Source organism: Crocuta crocuta, unplaced genomic scaffold, assembly GCF_008692635.1.
Source record: "Crocuta crocuta isolate KB4526 unplaced genomic scaffold, BGI_CrCroc_1.0 scaffold248, whole genome shotgun sequence".
Lineage (NCBI taxonomy): Eukaryota > Metazoa > Chordata > Mammalia > Carnivora > Hyaenidae > Crocuta > Crocuta crocuta.
In genome coordinates this window covers 4,700,758-4,718,829 of record NW_027532409.1, presented here as the reverse complement: position 1 = coordinate 4,718,829, position 18,072 = coordinate 4,700,758, and the positions used below count along the sequence as shown (strand labels likewise).

The following is an 18,072-nucleotide window of genomic DNA, read 5'->3' as shown; positions in this document are numbered from 1 at the left end:
TCCCGCCCCCCGGTGTCCCTTCTAGTTATTACCCATCCCTTCACGGGAGCCACTTCTCACATTATAGAGGAGTCCTGCCTGGTGTTGAACTTCACATGAATGAAATCATTCAGTGTGTACCTTGTGTCTGGCATCTTTTGCTTCACACGTCTGTGAGATTCAAGCGAGCTGTGGCCTGCGGCTGTACTTTGTGTCTTCCCACCCCTGCGCTACTGCGGAGAGCCCCTCCACCACCACAGATCTCTATCTATCTATCTATCTATCTATCTATCTATCTATCTATCTATCTATCACATTCGTGTTGGGCTTTGAGGCTGTTCTCAGCTTTGGGATATTATGAAAAACAATAAAAACATTCTTGCACGTGTCTTTCGGAGGACACTCAGGCTCATTTCTGTTGGGTAAACGTCCACAAGAGGAATTACTGCCTCGTCGGGAAAAATGAGCGTTCAGCTTAGAAGATACTGCAAATAGTTTTCCAAAGTGGTCATACCAATTCTCATTGCTTTCCCAGTTACATACGAAAGTTCTTGTTCCGTATCTGCATGGACACTGTGTGTGTGTGTGTGTGTGTGTGTGTGTGTGTGTGTGTGTAGTGGAATGTATAGAGAGAGATATTGTAGCCTTTTTCACTTGCTCCATTCTGGTGAGTTAGGCTGTGATATCACATCGTAGTGTTCATTTTAACTTTAGGGGACGGTCTTTAAGAAAAAGCACATAAAATAGAATTTTGAATATAAAACTGGGTACCAAAGTGAACATTTATTAAGAATGGGAAAAGAAATCATAACAAATTTCTGGAGGCTCTCAAGCTTCAAATTCCTTTCTTCTGAGATTTTCTTTGAGGCCATTTCCCAGAAATGCTTACATTAAGTGCTTCCTGATAGCAACCTGGACCCCCTCCCTGCCTGGGGCACTCAGCAGCTGCTCAAGAACTTTGTGTGAACAGGGTCCCGGAGGTTAGGCGTCACCAGCTTCCTGGGAAGTGGCCTCTGGCTCCTGCCCACCTCCTACCCTTTCTTGGCCCGACTCCTTCCCTGTGGGACCTCGGCTGCCATGTTGGCTTCTCAGGGGGCCTTCTGGGCCCTCATTTTGTAAGTCCACGTGACGAGAGAGAGGACAGAAGAGCGGGAGGTTAACGTGGACCTGGCCTGCGTGGCTGACATCCTCACTGCACCAGTTTCTGGCTGTGACCTTGGACATGTCACCTCTCCGGGCTTCGGAGTGGGGCAAGCCACACTAGCTCCCCCATGCTGGGCAGTTGTGAGGCCCCGGCAAGTTAATACGCGTGATGCCCTTCGAAGGCCGCTCGGCACGCTTGTTCCAAGGTTGCCAGGATGGCCCCGTTACCATGTCGTTAGGTCTCCCCTTCCGCCAGGTCTCACCTCACACTCATCTCCACCCGACAGGTCAGCCTGCGGCATCTCCAGTCTTAATGGGGCACGAAGGTGTGGAGTGACTGACTCTCCTCTGCGTGTCACATCCATCCCAGTGTCTCCAGGGCACAGCCACACCTGGGTTTATCTTCAGCCCTTCCCTGCGGGCGGCAGTGCCCCTGCTCACTCGTAGCGGGCGCTGATTGAATAAATGAGGCTCGGCCGCCCACCCGGATTTCACCTTCCTCAGACACGAAGCCAGAGTTCCTCTTGGCTTCTGTGTGCCCAGCCTTTTAGTTTATAAAACCTGTTCCCTTCCATGACCACATCTCTGGTTTAGGAAACAGGGGCATGAATTGGGAGCCCCAGTGTGACAGAGAGGTCTGGAAAGAGTGAGTGGTTTCCTCAAAGTCACACAGCAAGGGGGGGAGGGGGTTGGGACATACAGCCAGGACTCGGGTGAGGAGCTCAGCTCTGCTCCCAGGGGAGCTCCCGTCCCTTCCAGCGAGACCACAGGCTGAGCACACGCAGGCCCTTAGGCTTGTTCAAAAGGAGTGGAAGGAGGACAGAGTGCGGTTCGGTCACTGGCTCTGGGACCATGGGTGTGACCCCCTCAGGCCTCAGTTTTCCCATCTGTAAGTGGGGTTCCGACTCACCACGTGCAGGCAGATCTGTCTCAACCGGACTTGGGGATATTTCTCCCTGGTCCTTCTGTCTGTGCGTCTGTCTACTCCTGGATGACTCTGGAAGGAGCTGGCGTGGAGTTAAGACTGACTGGTGGCATGGAGAGAGCCGGGGATGTTCCCCCAGAGCAGTGGCCAGGGGCAATGTTTGCAGAAGCATCTCCTCTGTCATCTTTAAAGGATATCGACGTGGGGCATCTGGGTGGCTCGGTCAGTTAACCATCCGACTCTTGGTTTCCGCTCAGGTCATGATCTCATGGTTTGTAGTTCAAGCCCCACATCAGGCTCTGTGCTGGCAGCGTAAAGCCTGCATGGGATTCTCTTTCTCTCTCTCTGCCCCCCCCACCCGGCTTACTGACTCTCTCTCTCCCTCAAAATAAACAAAACAAAATAAAATAAAATAAAATAAAATAAAATAAAATAAAATAAAATAAAATAAAATAAAATAAAATAAAGGTTATTGATGAAACATGGCCTGCCGCTGGTGAGCTCAGATGATCTGCAAAGATTTCAGTGAATGGTTAAGGGCTTTAGCAGCCCCTGGAGGACTTGAGCGGACATGATCTTGGACAACTGTTGTGAAAAGTGTGATAACCTGCCCAAATGAATGGCACGTCACAATTCTGCTCCAGCTCTCTCCTCTCCCCATGGACCGCAGGGACAACTAAGGCCCAGAGAGGGAAATGATTTATCCAAGTTCACCCAGCACATCCAGGCAGACCTCTCGAATCAGAATCACGTCTGCGATTCTGTGCCTCAGCCTTCCTTTTTTCCCCATGCTCATTATTAATTATTATTTTTTATGTTATATTTGAGAGAGAGAGCAAGAGAGAGAGCAAGTGTGAGCAGGGGAGGGGCAGAGAGACAGAGACAGAATCGGAAGCACACTCCAAGCTCTGAGCTGTCAGCACACAGCCTGACGCGGGGCTCGAACTCAGGAGTAGTGAGATCATGACCTGAGCCACAGTCAGACGCTTAACTGACTGAGCCACCCAGGTGCCCCTCATTATTATTTTTAAAAACAACTTTATTAAGGGGCGCCTGGGTGGCTCAGTCGGTTAAGCATCCGACTTCGGCTCAGGTCATGATCTTGCGGTTCGTGGGTTCAAGCCCCGCGTCAGGCTCTGTGCTGACAGCTAGCTCAGAGCCTGGAGCCTGTTTCGGATTCTGTGTCTCCCTCTCTCTCTCTGACCCTCCCCGGCTCATTCTGTCTCTCTCTCAAAAAAAAAAAAAAAACAAAAAAACAAAAAAAACAACTTTATTAAGATATAATTCACACATCTTGTAATTCACTTTTTTGAAAGTATATAATTCAATGGCTTTAGTACAGAGTGGTGCATCTAACACCGCAATGGATTTTTGAAAATTTAATTACTCCAAAAAAGAATCCCAGTGTCAACCTCCTCGCCCTCCCCCAGCCCTCACAACCCCTCCATGCCTTCAGCCAAGCAAACCACCAATCAATTCCCTGTCCCCATATGTTTGCCTACTCTGTACATTTCACATCCGACCTGTGGTCTTTTGTGACTGGCTTCTTGCACTGAGCACAGTGTTTGCAAGTTTCATCCATGTTGTAACATGTATCGGGACTTGGTTCCTTTTTATGGCTAAACAATAGTCCGTTGTATGGGGGTACCACACTTGATTTATCCATTGATCAGTTGATGGACGTTTGGGTTGTGTCCACTTTCTGGCTATTGTGCATAATGCTGCTATAAGCATCCACGTGGAACCTTTTGTGTGGACATGTTTTCAATTCTCTGGAGTAAATGCCCAGGAGTGGAATTGCTGGGTCCTATGGTAACTCTGTTTATGAGCCCAGGCTTCTGGCTCTGGCTTCCTCAGACCTTGGGGGTGGTGACGGTGGGGAGACTTGCCCCTTCTAGTGTCCAGCATCTGGGGACTGAGTCCTCCCTTCCACTTTTCAGAGTCTTCCGTGGGGTTCATGGGAGAGTCAACCGGATTCTAACTCCTGCTCTGCCATCAACTTTCTAGGTCACTGAGTGAGCTATTTTACATCTCTGAACCTTAGTTTGCCCCTCTGGGAAACAGAATAGTAATCTCTATGGTCCATTCGGAGGATTAGCTGAGATCATAAAAACACAGCCTATGTGCACTCATTCAGTACATTCACTGATGTGCCCCGCACTGTTCACAGCAAAGGAGACACACAAAATCCCCCCTACGGCCTTGTATTTACACATGAAGCATCTTACTTAAGCCTCACAATCACCCAGGAGGTATACCCACTAGTATCCCATATCCTGGAAGAAGAAAAAGAGAGAACTCAGGAGGCCAAGTCCCTTGTCTCCATCGCCTTTGGACCTAATTTTAGAATCTTTGAGTATATATTTTTGCAACTTCTATTGAAGTAAGCCCTATGTGCAAAAACAGTGCCACTATATGTGTATACCTGAATGTACCTGTGTACCCGACACCCAGGTGAAGAACTTCAAAACCCATCCTCACAGCCCCCCCCCATCCCCTTGAGCTCCAGTCCGGCCCCACCAGGGAAAACATGNGCACAGAGCCCGATGCGGGGCTCGAACCCACGAACCGCAAGATCATGACTTAAGCGAAAGTCGGACGCCTAACCAACTAAGCCACCCAGGCGCCCCTGTAGCTCACAGTCTTTTTCGGTTGCTTCTTTCACTGAACTTGAGGTCTGTGAGGTTCATTGTATCGTGTGTCATTATAGATCCCCTGTTCTCAAGGCTGTGCGGACCATCATTTTTTTCATTGCTTCTGCTTTTAATGAGTCTCTTTGGGCTTTTCTTCTTGAAACAGAATACCAGGCTTCACATCTCCCGGACGTGTGTGTGTGTGTGTGTGTGTGTGTGTGTGTGTGTGTGTGTGTATCTGTGCAGGCCTGTGGGGAAGGGAAGCAGGGAGGCCGGGAGGGGAGAGGGTATGTGCTGACCCAGTCCTGGCCCCAAGGTGCGTGTGCTTCTAGGAGGCATCCGCCTGGCCCTCCTCTCGGGGCCCCTCCCTTTTGGACTCTATCAAAGTTCTGTTATTCTCGGCTTGGCTTGGGGCCTGAGGGGTGAGCTGGCAGGCATCCTAGGTAAGCAAGAGCAGCTGGAGAGGAGAGGGACTTTTAGGGGTGGGAAGATAAACCCAATCAGATCCCCACTGAGGACCGCAGGGGCTTGGTGGAGGCCTCTGCTCCACGCGTCCTGGAATCCCGTGGGAAGGGAGGGTCTGGATACAGATGAGGCCTCCTCTGGGCTAGGCTGTGTGCTGGGGAAGGCAGGCTGCCTGGGGTCAAGTCCAGCTCCATGATTATCAAACCTGCTGAATGGCGGCAGCATCCTGCTGGGGTTGTTGGAGGAGGAAATAACTCAGTGCCTGCGAAGGTTCCTGACCCTGGAGTTAAGTTGTCTATTATGATGGTAACGTGCCAAGAGCCAGCTGTTTTGTGTGCACCATTTTCCTGAACCTGCAGACTGGTCGTGAAGGTAGACCCCCTATCATCCCCATTCGACAGATGGGAAAGGGGAGACACAGAGAGGCTGAGGACCTGCCCCTGCCTGGAACCACACTGCGAATCTGTGGCAGTGTGAGGCTTTGACGCAGTGCACCGCGCTGTACTCTAGGGACCCAGACTCAGCCCCCCCCACAACCCCACCCTGGTTTGGGGAGCAGGATCTCAGGATCATTTTCTTTGTCTGTAAAATGGGCCTACACGAACAGCAGGGCCTTTGTCCTTCCTGGGCTCCTGGCTAGTGAACTCCCAGGGGTGGGACAGGCCTCCAAATCTGTTCAGCATTGGCCGACTTTGCTGAGGCGTCTTGCCCTTGCCTTTAAGGGGGGAGGCACAGTCGACAGTCCTGAGTCCACTTGGTGGCCCCCTTGTAAGGGGTGTGCCCTGCCTCTGCTCTTGGGGTGCTCTAGAACATGGGCCGAGCACTCAAACAACTGTTCCTAAACCAGGCTGTGGAGTATTGCAAAAGCTACCTATGATACACCCAGGGGAACCAGAGGTTGAGGCCATTGGCCACAATCCAGGAGGGCTTCATGGAGGAGACCTCCTTGGAGAAGGGCTTTGAAGGCTGATTAAGAGTTCCTTAGGTAGAGGGGGCGCCTGGGTGTCTCAGTTGGTTGGGCATCCCACTTCAGTTCAGGTCATGATCTCATGGTTAGTGGGTTCGAGCCGCAGGTCAAGCTCTGTGCTGACAACTCAGAGCCTGGAGCCTGTCTTCAGATTCGGTGTCTCCCTCTCTCTCTGACCCTCCCCTGCTTGTGCTGTCTCTCTCTCTCTCAAAAATAAATAAAACATTAATTAAAAACAAAAAGAGTTCCTTAGGTAGAGATGATGGTAAAGCTCTTCTTAGCAGAGGGAACAGCAGTAGGCATCAGCGGCTCCACTCCATCCCCACCCCCACCCCCAGCCTTGCTTGGCCATCTGCTATCAGGGGGGCTGGAAGCCTGAGCATGAGATTTTCCGGAACCCCTTGCCAGCAAGTCTCTGGGTGGGATCTGCCAGCAGGGAGAAGGCAGGAAGATGAGAGATGCCAGCCTGCCCCTACCTCCTGCCACGGCCAGGCCGACTTGAGCAGACTTCAGAGACTGCGCAGCTCTACTGGCACCGGGGCTACGGCGTGGGTGCCTCCAGCAAGCAGGCGGCGAGCACCCCCGGGCTTGGGGGCTTAGGACTATCTGGATGGCAGCCGCCTTGTAACAGTCCGTCTCCCTTCTACTCTTCCTGCACTCCGGATGCCTGTGGCACCGATTTCCCTTATCCTCTCAGCCTGAAATAGCCCAGCGGTTTTCTGTTTTCCAGCCGGTCACTACTTAACAAAATGTTCAGGCCGTCTGGGCCAGAACAAGCTGTAGTTTTCAAGGGACAGAAGGATTCAGTACCCAGAACGTGTGATGTCATGTTTTCATTCTGATTTCTCTTTTAGGTGCTTCCCGTGCTTTTCAACATACGTCTCCTGGGGGGCAGAGATTGTCCTCTATCGCTTATTCAATCAACAAACATTTATTAGCAGCTGGTCAGTGGGGAATGAGATGGATGGCCAAGTTCCTGTACTTGCAGACGCCACCTGTGGCTATTGAGAACTTGAAGTGCAGCCAGGCCAAACTGAGATGGGCTGTCCATGTAAAATAGAAACCACGTTTCGGAGACTTCGTGTGCAAATAAGAAGGTAAAATGTCTCACTAATATTTTTCAGACTGATTACATGATGACATAATATTTTAGACATACTAGGTTAAATAAAATACATTATTGAGACATATTTTACCTGTTTCTTTTCACTCTTTTTAATGTGGCCACTAGAGAAATTTACATTACATATATGGCTTGCATTTGTGGCCCACATGATATTTCTCTTGGAAATAAGCACTGGTCTTACGGGAGCTGAATTGAAACACATCGGTTTATCTATTCAACATTTATTGGAGTCCATTTAAGAGATTGGCTTCAGGGGCACCTGGGTGGCTCAGTCGCTTAAGCGTCCGACTTTGGCTCAGGTCATGATCTCGCGGTGACTTTGAGCCCTGCGTTGAGCTCCATGCTGGCAGCTCAGAGCCTGGAACCTGCTTCAGATTCTGTCTCCCTCTCTCTCTGCCCCTCCCCCTGCTCGTGCTCTGTCTCTCTCTCTCAGAAATAAACGTTTTAAAACATTTTAAAAAAAGAGATAGGGGCGCCCGGGTGGCTTAGTCGGTTAAGCGTCCGACTTTCGCTTAGGTCATGATCTCGCGGTTCGTGGGTTCGAGCCCCGCGTCGGGCTCTGTGCTGACTGCCAGCTCGGAGCCTGGAGCCTGTTTCAGAGTCTGTGACTCTCTCTCTGACCCTCCCCTGCTCACGCTGTCTCTCTCTCTCTCTCTCCTAGAAATAAATAAAAAACATTAAAAAAAAAAAAGAGATAGACTTCAGATAGAATGGGGAGAGGGACAGACACACCAACACGAAACTAAAATCCACTGTGATAAATGTTTGAATTGGTCCATGTTCCAGGGCCCTGGGAGGCTGAGAAGAAATCTAAGAAGAGTTCACAGAAAAAGTGACTTTGGTGTTGGGCATTATAGGACGAGTAGGAGTTTGCCAGATGGTTAAGGAAGAGGAAGGGCACTCCAGGCTCAGGGAATACCATGCAGAAGCTAAGAAAGCAACCGGTGCACAGGGTCTTTTGAGGGCTTTGGGAAGCTCATTGGGACTCAAACATGATTTGTTGGGAGACGAAGCCAGAAGCGGAGCCAAACCGGGTCGAACCGCGAATGTTCCTTAAGTTTAGACCTGGGGGAGGGGCTGAGGCCGGGGAAAGGTTCCTAGGCAGGAGGTGGCTGGTCCCAGTGCGAGTGAGCTCACCCACCTACCCTCCTCAAAAGTGTAAAAAGAACCAGACCAGACCTTGTTTGAATGTGCAAAATAAACAATTTTATTTCAGTGCTCAGTCTTTGTGGCCCAAAAGCACATCTACTGCCTGCTTGGAACCCAGAAGTGTGTTTATCAAACCAAAGAGGATTAGAGGCACATTTGTAAGAACACATACGTGTCGGCTCATTTTGTGATTCTTCTCTATGCAAAGCGGAAAGTTCTGTGTGCGTCAGCGTGACTTTCTCCAAGCCCCTCTCTGGGATTCTGGGGGCCCTGGAGGCCGTGATAGAGAGAGAGAATCTTCCCTCGCTTCTCTTCCAACCCCGTCACGTGAGAGAGCAGGGGATAAAAACTCTGAGATGACAACTCATGGGCTCTTGGTTCGTCCTTGGGGTGGGGGCTGGGCTCCCAGGCACTGGTCCTGCAAAAAGGTGGCCATTGAGACGCCAGCTTTGTTGGTTAGTGACCAGCACAGGCGGCTAAGGCTCTCGTGAAGTCTAGGCCTTGCAGTGGGCAGGCTCATGGATAGGACAGGGGCTCCTGGGGTCCTGTTTTCTAAAACCGTGGTCTGACAGAAGGTGTCTGGGCACAGACGGGGGACCCAGACAGGGCTGGGAGCGTGGACCTGGTCACGGTCAGGGTTTCACACTCAGAAACATCTGGGCCCATGGCCTGGGGCTCTGTGGAGCCACAAGTAGGGTTTGCCATCACTTGCAAGGCTGGGTCATGTAAGGCACTGGAATCTTCTGCAGGAGCTGGTGCATCTGCTCCACTGCCCAGTCAGGGGCCTGAGGCCCAGAGAGGGGAGGCAGTGGCTGGCTGGACTTGGGGCTCAAACCTAGAACTCTGACCCCTCCAATCTCCTCCCTACCTCACTCCACCTGCACCCTTCTGATCAGGTCCCAAATGGTCCCTTTGATATTCTCAGGTCAGGGCTGGCACCGTGAACGGGAGGCTGGACTCGGAGTCAGAAGTCCTGGGCTCTGTTCCAGCGTCTTCATACAACCCAGCCTTGCAAAAATCCTGTGGGGCGGCGTGGGCCGCCTCCCTTCTCTGGGCCCCAGTCTCTTCATCAAGAAAGCGACTCCCACTTCGTGATTTCCGGTGGTGATTAAATGGGTTGGTAGCCGCGTGAGCACAGTAAGCACAGGGAGTGCCCGGCACATAGTAGGTGCCTCGCAATGGTTGCGGGGGGGAGACTTTAGAGCCAGGCCTGCCAGGATGTGGAGGGGACTTGGGACTGGCCTTTCCTGGGGCTCCACCTGCACCTGCTCTGGGTCTCCCCAAGGGCTCCTGTGCATTGTTTGGGATCTGGTCAGTGGACACCGTCTCTCTTTTGCCTGCTCCCGGGGGCTCTAGAGTGAATCAAGCAATATGAGGGGTGGTCAGTGGCTTTCCAATGGCATCTGGGCTGTATAGAAAGGCATGGGTGCCTCCTCCTCCCCCACCCCGGGGCCCAGCCAGCCAAGGACGTGGTCCCACTGTGGAGCCACGGAGCATTCTTCACAGGTAAGGGGAAGCGGGGAACCACAAGAGTAGCCAGAAATACATTCCATCCCAAAGAGCCCCCACAGATTCTGAAGTCTGGGGGCCCAAGAAGGGGCAAATTTTGCTCATTAGCCTGGAACAAAAATGGCAGTCAAGCTGTGAGCTCTCTGGGGCCGGGCCCGCGGCCCTTAGGCAGGACCAATGATGACGTTCCTGAAGCCTTTCACGGCCTTCAGCTTGTCACTCTCGAAGTTCACCACCAGCTTGTGGCGGCCCACGTGGCGTGGCAGCAGCTCCACCCTCACCTTGACGTCCTCCCCGCCCTCCACGGGGTCTGGGCTGTGGACAGAAAGAGAGGGAGGGTGAGGAGAGGGGCGCAGGCTGGTCCCCGTGGCGGGGGCAGGGCAGGATGACGTGTCACTGCCGAGATCTTCGCACAGAGCCACCGGGCGCCTGCGGCTTCATGCCGACGAGAATAAAACAGGCCCCACGCACCGCTCTCTAAGAGCCTGGGCCCGTGTGTGTACGTGTGTGTGCCTGCGCGCGCATGGAAGCAGATGGTGGGCCGGGGGGGTGGAGTGGGTGTGCCCAGCGGGCCACATGTGTGAGGACGTGCTGAGGTGTACATGCGCAATTTGCGTTATTACGGCATGTAAGTTACACTACAAGAGGTCAGTAGAAACAGCGTATGTGCTCATAGGTACACATGTGAATACGTACATGAGGATTCACCCACACGTGCACACGTGCACACATTCAGGGCGAGGACACCTGTGTTTCCAGGGAGGACCCGTGTGTCCAGAGGCGTCGCTTAGTGACTGACTGTGTTAACTACTGAGGTTTGTGAAGACGCGTGCTTGGAAAGCAGCAGGTGCAGTGTGGGTGCTCAGGGAGCGTGCAAAAGTGGCATGTGTAGCTAAGGCAGGTGGGAATGGACACGCGAGTGTGTGCGGGACGAGAGGAGGGAGTCAGGGGCCAGGGTTTGGTGCCTGAGGGCGGCCCCTCCCCCCATTAGCACCCTCCCGGTGCTCCCAGGCCCCCCAGCTAGAGTGGCCCGAACTTACATCTCCATGACCTTCTGCTCCTCGGTCAGGCCGGCCCCCTCCACGGTGAAGGTGCAGCCTGACAGGGGCGTGGTGAGCGGGTTCCGCAGGGACACCTCAGCCACCAGCTTGCGGTTCTGTTTGGGCTCGCCCAGGATCTGGAAGGGGGTACAGGACAGGCGTCAGGGGCGGCACCGAGGGAGAGGGCCCCGGAGCCCCTTCCAGGGCAGGCAGAGTCCTGGCTGGGCCATCTCTGTATCTGCTGCAGTTTGGCTCCATGTTCGCCCAGCTCTGGCATGCTCACTCCCCACCTCTGTGCCTCAGTTTCCTCATCTGGAACACGTGGATATTGGTAGCTGCCCAGGTCTCCTTCACGACCTGCAGTGAGACCTCACACGCCTTGGGGGATAAAGTGCCTCCTTTGTTCTAGGGTCTAGAATGGAAAGACCACAGGCTTTGGAGCCAGTGATCTCTACTCCTTCTCACTGTGTGGCCTTGGGAAACAAACTACCCTCTCTGAGCCAATTGGTATCTTCATAGGAGAGAAATGCCTTACTGTCGGGTTCTCATGAGGATTAACTGAGCTGGGCTGGACAAGCTCCCAGCAGGGGCTCTGACACACAGTGCTCCCTCCCCTGCCCCCTGCTCTTGACTGCTTATTTGTACCTGCTGCACCTGGGATTCTGGACTATGGCTCCTCCAAATGGATCACTATGATGACGGTGATAAGAATCGTCAGCTACTAAGAGCACTTCTAAGGCACTTTCTGTGATGCACATTTAATTCTTACAACACGCCTAGGTGCTAGAATGAACACCACCTTGCAGGTGAGGAAACTGAGGCACAGAGGGGCAAAGTAACCTGCCCAGGGCCACCCACGCACAAACCCGGGCAGTTGGACTCCAGAGTCTGTGCCCTTAGCTCCTCTGCCTCTCCCTGCCCACCCAGCGCCCCAGGGCCTGGGGGTCTCACCTTAGGAGTTTAGCTTTCAAGGGTCCGTGATTCTGAGACTCCTAAACCCCACCCCCTTCCACTCTGGGATGCTAGGGTTCATTTCTAGAAGTTTGAGTCCCCAATTCCTTTGGCTTCGCGATGCTTTCCTTTGATGAAGTTAGGATCTGAGGAGGCCCGGGGCATCAGAGATCTTGAGATGACAGGGATGCGGGCGTGTGCAAGCATGCGAGGCCTGCCCCGGGGCCCCGAGCGTCCCTTCCCCCCACCTGCCCAGCCAAGCCCTTACCCGGATCTTGATTTCTGGGTTCTCCAGATAGATGTCCCTCTCGGCCAGCAGGTAGTTGTTGGCAGCCGGCTCGATGAGGAGGCCCCGCACCTTGATGAGGTTTGACTCGGTCAGGCAGTCACAGTACTTCTCATAGAGGATTCGAAGGGGAATGCTCTTCTCTGCAGGGGGGAGAGGGGAGAGCGCTGGAGATGGCTGAATCATGGACCCCACCTCTCGGACAGCGTCTCCACAAGGCACCGAGAATGATAAGAATGTGCCTGAGGCCTTCCCCCACCTGCCCTGGCTCCCGAGTTCCCAGGGAGGAGCTGGGAGGGCAGGCAGAACACCCAGTAGGGAAAGTGGTGGAGCTCCAACAGACCTGGGTTCGAATCTTGCCTCTGCCCTTTGCTAACTGGTGATGCTGGGCAAGTCACTTCCTCTCTTGGAACCTCAATTTCCCTCCATGAAGTTGGCGGGATTGTACCCATTTTACGGATGAAGAAACACTTGCGCCAGTAAGTGTTCAGATTGGGAGCCCTGGCTCGGCTTGGCCACTGACTGGCTGTGTGAGCCCGGGGAGATGACTCCCCCTCTCTGTTCCTCTTCTGTTCCCCGGGACAGCGGCACCGGCTGGGAGGAGCTCAGGCCGTAGGTCGTTTCAGAGCAAAAGCCACACAGTGATGAAGAGATGAGAAAGAAGCCAGCTGGCCCAGCCGCTCCCAGGGCAGGGGAGTGAAGTGTGGTTTCCAGCCCCAGGCCTCTGACAGCACTGAGCCGCAGGGCGCTAGGGGCCCGCTTGTCGGAGGCAGAAAGGAACGGCGCAAAGAGCACGCAGGACTGAGTCCGCAGGCTTGTGCACCGCGTGCTCGTCCTTCGGTCCCAGAGAGCCGTGGGGCGCCCCTTCCCCTTCCCCGGCCTCCCCTGTCAGAGCGCAGCGCTGGAGGCCGGGCTTGGGGCGGGGGTGGCCCAGCCAAGCTCTCCTCGCTGGCTGTCGAGGGGCCATGACGGGAGACGCCCGGTCTCTCTTTTCCCGCCATCCGTCCCCTCCCTCCCCCACTAGGCTCGGCCGTTCACAGGACCCTGGGTGCGTCTGAGCGTAGTCATTGCCTGTGCGTCGTTCTCTGCATCCGCTCGCGTTATACTTGTCCACCTTTCTTGCTTAGGGACACTTCACGTTACGTGCGGCAAACCCGTGTCGTTTACTATGAACAGAAGGAACTGGCAAAAATAAGTACAAGCCAAGTCAGGCTCGTTCCCGTTCCAGCTACGTATTCTCGTCTACTGAGGGCTCTGGCCGAGGCCTGAGGTGGGCGAGGGTGAGGGGTGCTGGGCGAGGGTGAGGGGTGCCGGGCTCGGGAGCGCCGCGGTGACATTGCCCGCGGGGCGTCCGCAGGACCGTGAGGGCCTGACAGACAGCCACCTTCCCCTGCCAGTTAGGGCCTCGGCTCCGGCGTGCCCTGCGCCCCAGCTGCTCCGTCCCGGGGTGGACCGGCCCCAACCTCTGAGCACATGACGTTGGGGAAGAAACCCCAACCTTCTGCCAAAACAGACAGAAAGGAGTGACCATCCCTGGGTCAGGGTGGAACTGGTGGAACTGACTGGAAACTCTGGCCAGCTATATGGGAAAGAAGGAAAACCCTGCCCTCCAGGAGCTTAGAGGACGTGGTCCCAACTGTTGACTTTTCCAGAAGGCTGAAGCCAGGGTGGGACCAGGGACCACGGCCTTGGCCTCGGGCCAGATGATGGCTGAGAGGAGAAAACCTGTGTGGTCAGTCTGCCATTCCTTAGATGACTTGCCCTGTTCCAGAAGGTGCCTTGGGCGTGGTCACAGGGGCCACGCCGGGTGCACTCCCAGTGACCCACCTGGAGGGGTGAGGGGAGGGGACAGAGGGCGGATGGGGGCAGGAAGGGGAAGGGAGAGAGGCAACGCAAGAAGGCCAGGGTGGGGATGACTGGATTCTGTTCCCCGTCCTAGGCTTGGTTTCCTGTCCATTAATTAGCCCGTGGAAAGTCCCCAGATCTTATCATCAAAGAATAACAAGCCAGGCAGCCAAAGTGTGGGGTCTCCAAAGCGTCTGTCTGAGGCTGAGCTTGGCCTTGGAGGCCCCAGTCAGGCAACCCAGACTGGGCTCGCGGCCCGAGGGCGACGCACGGGGCCTCTGCCCTCCTCCGCCTCTCCCCTGCAGACCGTGCGGGGCAGGGAGGCTCTCCGAGCAAGGACGGACCGCTCTGCTGCGAACACGTCCCCGGATGATGAGAAACACCGGCAGGCCTGGCCGAGCTCTGGGAGAACAGCGCCCCAGGGGCCCAGATGGTAAACTGGGAGGCGAAGGGTGACTCAACAGGAAGTCGTTGTGGCATCCCTGGCCCGGGCGGCAGTGCACCTCGGGCCGTACGCTCCAGGAAAGACACTTCCTGCCTTTCGGGCGGCTCTGAGCATGTGGAGAGCCTGACGGCGGTACGTTCACACAGAGGAGCTGGCACGGCTCTTTGCACACGAGCCAGCCTTTGCACAACCCGATGCCTCGAATGGAGAAGACCTGAGCCCAGGGGCCACAGCCCATTGACAGAGTGGTGGACCTGGGTGTCCTGGCCACGGCACAGGGATGGACCCCTGCCCCTGACACTGGGGGCCTGGATACACGCTTGACAGCCGGGTCCTCGGTGCGGCTCGGGACCCCCGGAGCCCGTCACTGAGGCCATTATGTGGCACAGTAGGACAGACCCACAAGGCTCCTCTGCCTCCCCATGATCAGTTATACGCTTTCCAGATGTTTCCAGAGCACGGGGTCGCCTTCAGTCCTCACAGTGGCCCATCGGGGGGCAGGGGGGGTGTTACTGACCCCCTGAATGGTGAGCATGACTTGAGGCTCAGAGAGCATGGTCACCCTGTCCAAGGTTGTACATTTAGAAGGTGGGGGAGGCCAGAGGCAAAGCCGGGTCCGGCCGGCCTCGGCACAGGTGTTCCAGCCGCCGTAAGTGTCCGGCCCTGGTGCCACTGGCTCTGCCTCCGAGGGCTTCGCCCGTTCCTAGGGACCCTGACAGACGGTCTGCTCTGGGTGCGAGGCTCCAGGAGTGCCCATGGGGGACCCGAGGTAGAGAAACCAGGAGGAGGCGCTGTCAATACCACAGACCGCAGGCCCGAAGCACAGATAGGCCTTCCTAGGAACTCCAAGGCCGGGCCCCACACGCCAGCCCGGGGAGGCCAAGGGCAGACAGAGGTAATAAAGGACAGGAACGTGGGCTTGACAGGCAAGAGCAGGGGCAGCGGCGGAGGCACGCAGGCTCCGTAAACGGACTCGCCCCTGGGCCTCTCCACCAGCTCCGCAAGTTTGCTCACTGACTCGGGGCGTCGAGCGCCTACTGTGTGCACAGCCTGTCCCCCGCCAGGAGGCCCCACACTGCTGGGTCATAACTCCCACGTGCCTAATGGGGACACTGAGGCTCAGGGAGGTGGCCATTTGCCCAGGCGACACGGCAAGCGGGACCTTCCTCTCTGAGGCCCTGGGACGAGGGTGGCCTACCCCACCTCACTGCCCCTCAGCGGATGCTCGGAGGGCCTCTCCCGCGTCAAGAGCCCTCTGCCTCCCCAGGCCCACGGGCCGCAAAGGTGCTAAGCGGGATCGGTGCGGCGGCTGGGGGACAGGACCCCAGGCTCTGTGCTGCCTTATGGAGTGCCCTCAGGGGCCACAGCCTCTCCCAGGGCCTCAGGCTTATCTTTAGGAAGATAATGAGCTGCAGTGACAAAGCCAAGCAGGGAGAGAAACCAAGGAGGCGGCCGTGCAGGCTTCTGTTCTGACCGAGAAGCTTGAGCCACAGAAGCTCTGCCTGGGGCCGCAGGCCAGGTCCCTGAGTGACAGGATTTTAGCCCAGAACAGGGACAGGGTTCTGCCTCACGGGGAGGCCAGGCCAGGAGCCGGGGGCCATGTCAGGAGAGGGTCGGGGCTGGGAGGAGACACGTCCCCCCACAGAGGACAGGACAGCCTCCTCTCCTATTGCTCTCAGAGCTGTGCTGCCCAATACGGCGGCTTCTGGCCACGCGAGGCTGGTTAACTTTCCATTAAGTGAAATTAAATGTGAATTCCACAGTTGCGCCAGGCTCGTTTCAAGTGCTCAACGGCCATATGGAGCTGGCCGCCAGCGTACTAGACAGAGTGGATACGGAACAGCTCTGGCACGGCGGAACGTTCTAGGAGCAGCCAGCCTAGAGCCTCTTCTCTCAGAAGCTGAGAACCTCCAGAGAGACAGGAGAGGTTCTCACAGGGGCTGTGGGGGGAGACCCCCCACAGCATGGGAAGTGCTGTAGGCAGGGGAAAGGAATTTGCTGGAAGTGGGTAGTGGAGAGTCTGGGGAAGCAGTCCAAGGTCACGTGAAGATGAGATGGAACAAAACAGTATAGTTGCTAAGAGTACAAGTTCAAGCCTCAGTCCTGTCACTTTCTAACTGTGTGGCCTTGGGAAAGCTGCTTAACCTCTCGGTGCTCAGTCTTCTCATCTGAAAAATGGGGTAATAAAAGAATCCACCTCCAATGAAGAATTAAATGAGTTGCTAGTTACCAAGCACTTGGGTGGGGTCTGACCCAGAGGAAGTGCCGCAGAAGCATCGATGAGGTACACCTCGCATGCCAAGCCTCAGGAGACTACCTGGGGCATTGCGGGTTGGTGGTCAGTAGTTGCTCCGGGAATATGGGGCCTTACCGGAGAAGGGCTCCAGGGAGAGACTGAGCAGGTCCTTGGTGCCGCACTCGGGCCCCAGGATCCCGTTGTAGCTGACGGTGCGGGCACAGAGCAGCAGGCGGCAGGTGTGTTCCTCAGACGTGTTGTTGGTGATGTAGGCGAAGACGTCAAAGTCACTGCCCATGTTCATGCTCTGGCCCACGCGGATCCGCATGGCCATCCCCGTCTCCTCCTTATCAGCCAGTTTGTTCAGGTGGTTGGCCCTCTGGAAGGCTTCTCTCTCCTCTGGGGACCCTGTGAGGAAGGGGAAGACTGGAATTGAAATAGGGACCAAGGATAAGGAGGCTGGGACAGGGGAGGGCGACTTTTCAGGATCCTGGTGACGCAGAGCAGCTCCAAAGGAGCCCCTTCTCTACATTTCTGTGCCTGGAGGATGAAAGAATATTTTATTTACTGTCCACAAGTAAACTCCAATACATCCCTCAAGACCCAACCCCAAACGCCCCCCTCCACCTCCTACAGGAAGCCTTCTCTGACCACTCTTTCCCCAGAACGAATGATTCACAATATCTTCTGGAGTTTTCACATGATTGCCTATCATGTTTTGTTTTTGTTTTTGTTTTTATGTAACCAAGTTGTTTTCTCTTTATGTACTTGCCCTCTTCAGCTGCCCAAAGACGAAGACTGTGGGGCGCCTGGGTGGCTCAGTCGGTTAAACGCTGACTTCGGCTCAGGTCATGATCTCACAGTTCGTGCATTCGAGCCTTGCGTCGGGCTCTGTGCTGACAGCCAGCTCAGAGCCCGGAGCCTGCTTCAGATTCTGTGTCTCCCTCTCTCTCTCTCTGACCCTCCCCTGCTCACGTTGTCTCTCTCTCTCCCACAAATAAATAAAAAACATAAAAAATTTTAAAAAAAAGATGAAGACTGTAATTTACTGATCTTTTGGTCATACCCAAAGCCCATCCCACTGCTCGGTGGGTAGTAAACACAAATACAGTGCAAACTTTCTCACCTCCAAGTGTTTGCACAGGGATGACTTCTGCCTGAGATCTCTTCCCTCCCTTTCCCTACCTGTGGAGCTCCCTTCTCGGTGCTCAATTTACCTTCTCTCCCCGCCCCCACTCCTAAAATCTTCCCCAGTGTTGCTGGGTGCATATCTACTTCTCTTACCCCACTATTAGCTCTTGACCTTTCAGAGACCAGGGAAAGCACCTTTTCCTTCTGTTTTACCCCTTCTGGCCATCCCTTCAGTAATGGCC

General features: G+C 54.9%; 1 protein-coding gene and 1 long non-coding RNA gene across 2 annotated transcripts in view; one reads left to right on the top strand and one right to left on the bottom strand.

The window, feature by feature from the left end:
- Positions 1 to 7,214, top strand: part of LOC144243759 (uncharacterized) — a 16,528-nt gene extending 9,314 nt beyond the window's left edge. Inside the window, exon 3 of the long non-coding RNA XR_013338756.1 lies at positions 6,967 to 7,214. This is a non-coding gene — a long non-coding RNA (uncharacterized LOC144243759). The remainder of the gene's footprint in view (positions 1 to 6,966) is intronic.
- Positions 7,215 to 8,418: 1,204 nt separating this feature from the next.
- TGM2 (transglutaminase 2) overlaps positions 8,419 to 18,072 on the bottom strand; it is a 32,974-nt gene continuing 23,320 nt past the window's right edge. The window contains exons 10-13 of the mRNA XM_077778829.1: positions 16,835 to 17,107; positions 12,156 to 12,316; positions 10,937 to 11,073; positions 8,419 to 10,211 (exon numbers count right to left, since the gene is read on the bottom strand). Coding sequence (XP_077634955.1) covers positions 10,061 to 10,211; positions 10,937 to 11,073; positions 12,156 to 12,316; positions 16,835 to 17,107 — 722 coding nt within the window. The 3' untranslated portion in view covers positions 8,419 to 10,060. The remainder of the gene's footprint in view (positions 10,212 to 10,936; positions 11,074 to 12,155; positions 12,317 to 16,834; positions 17,108 to 18,072) is intronic.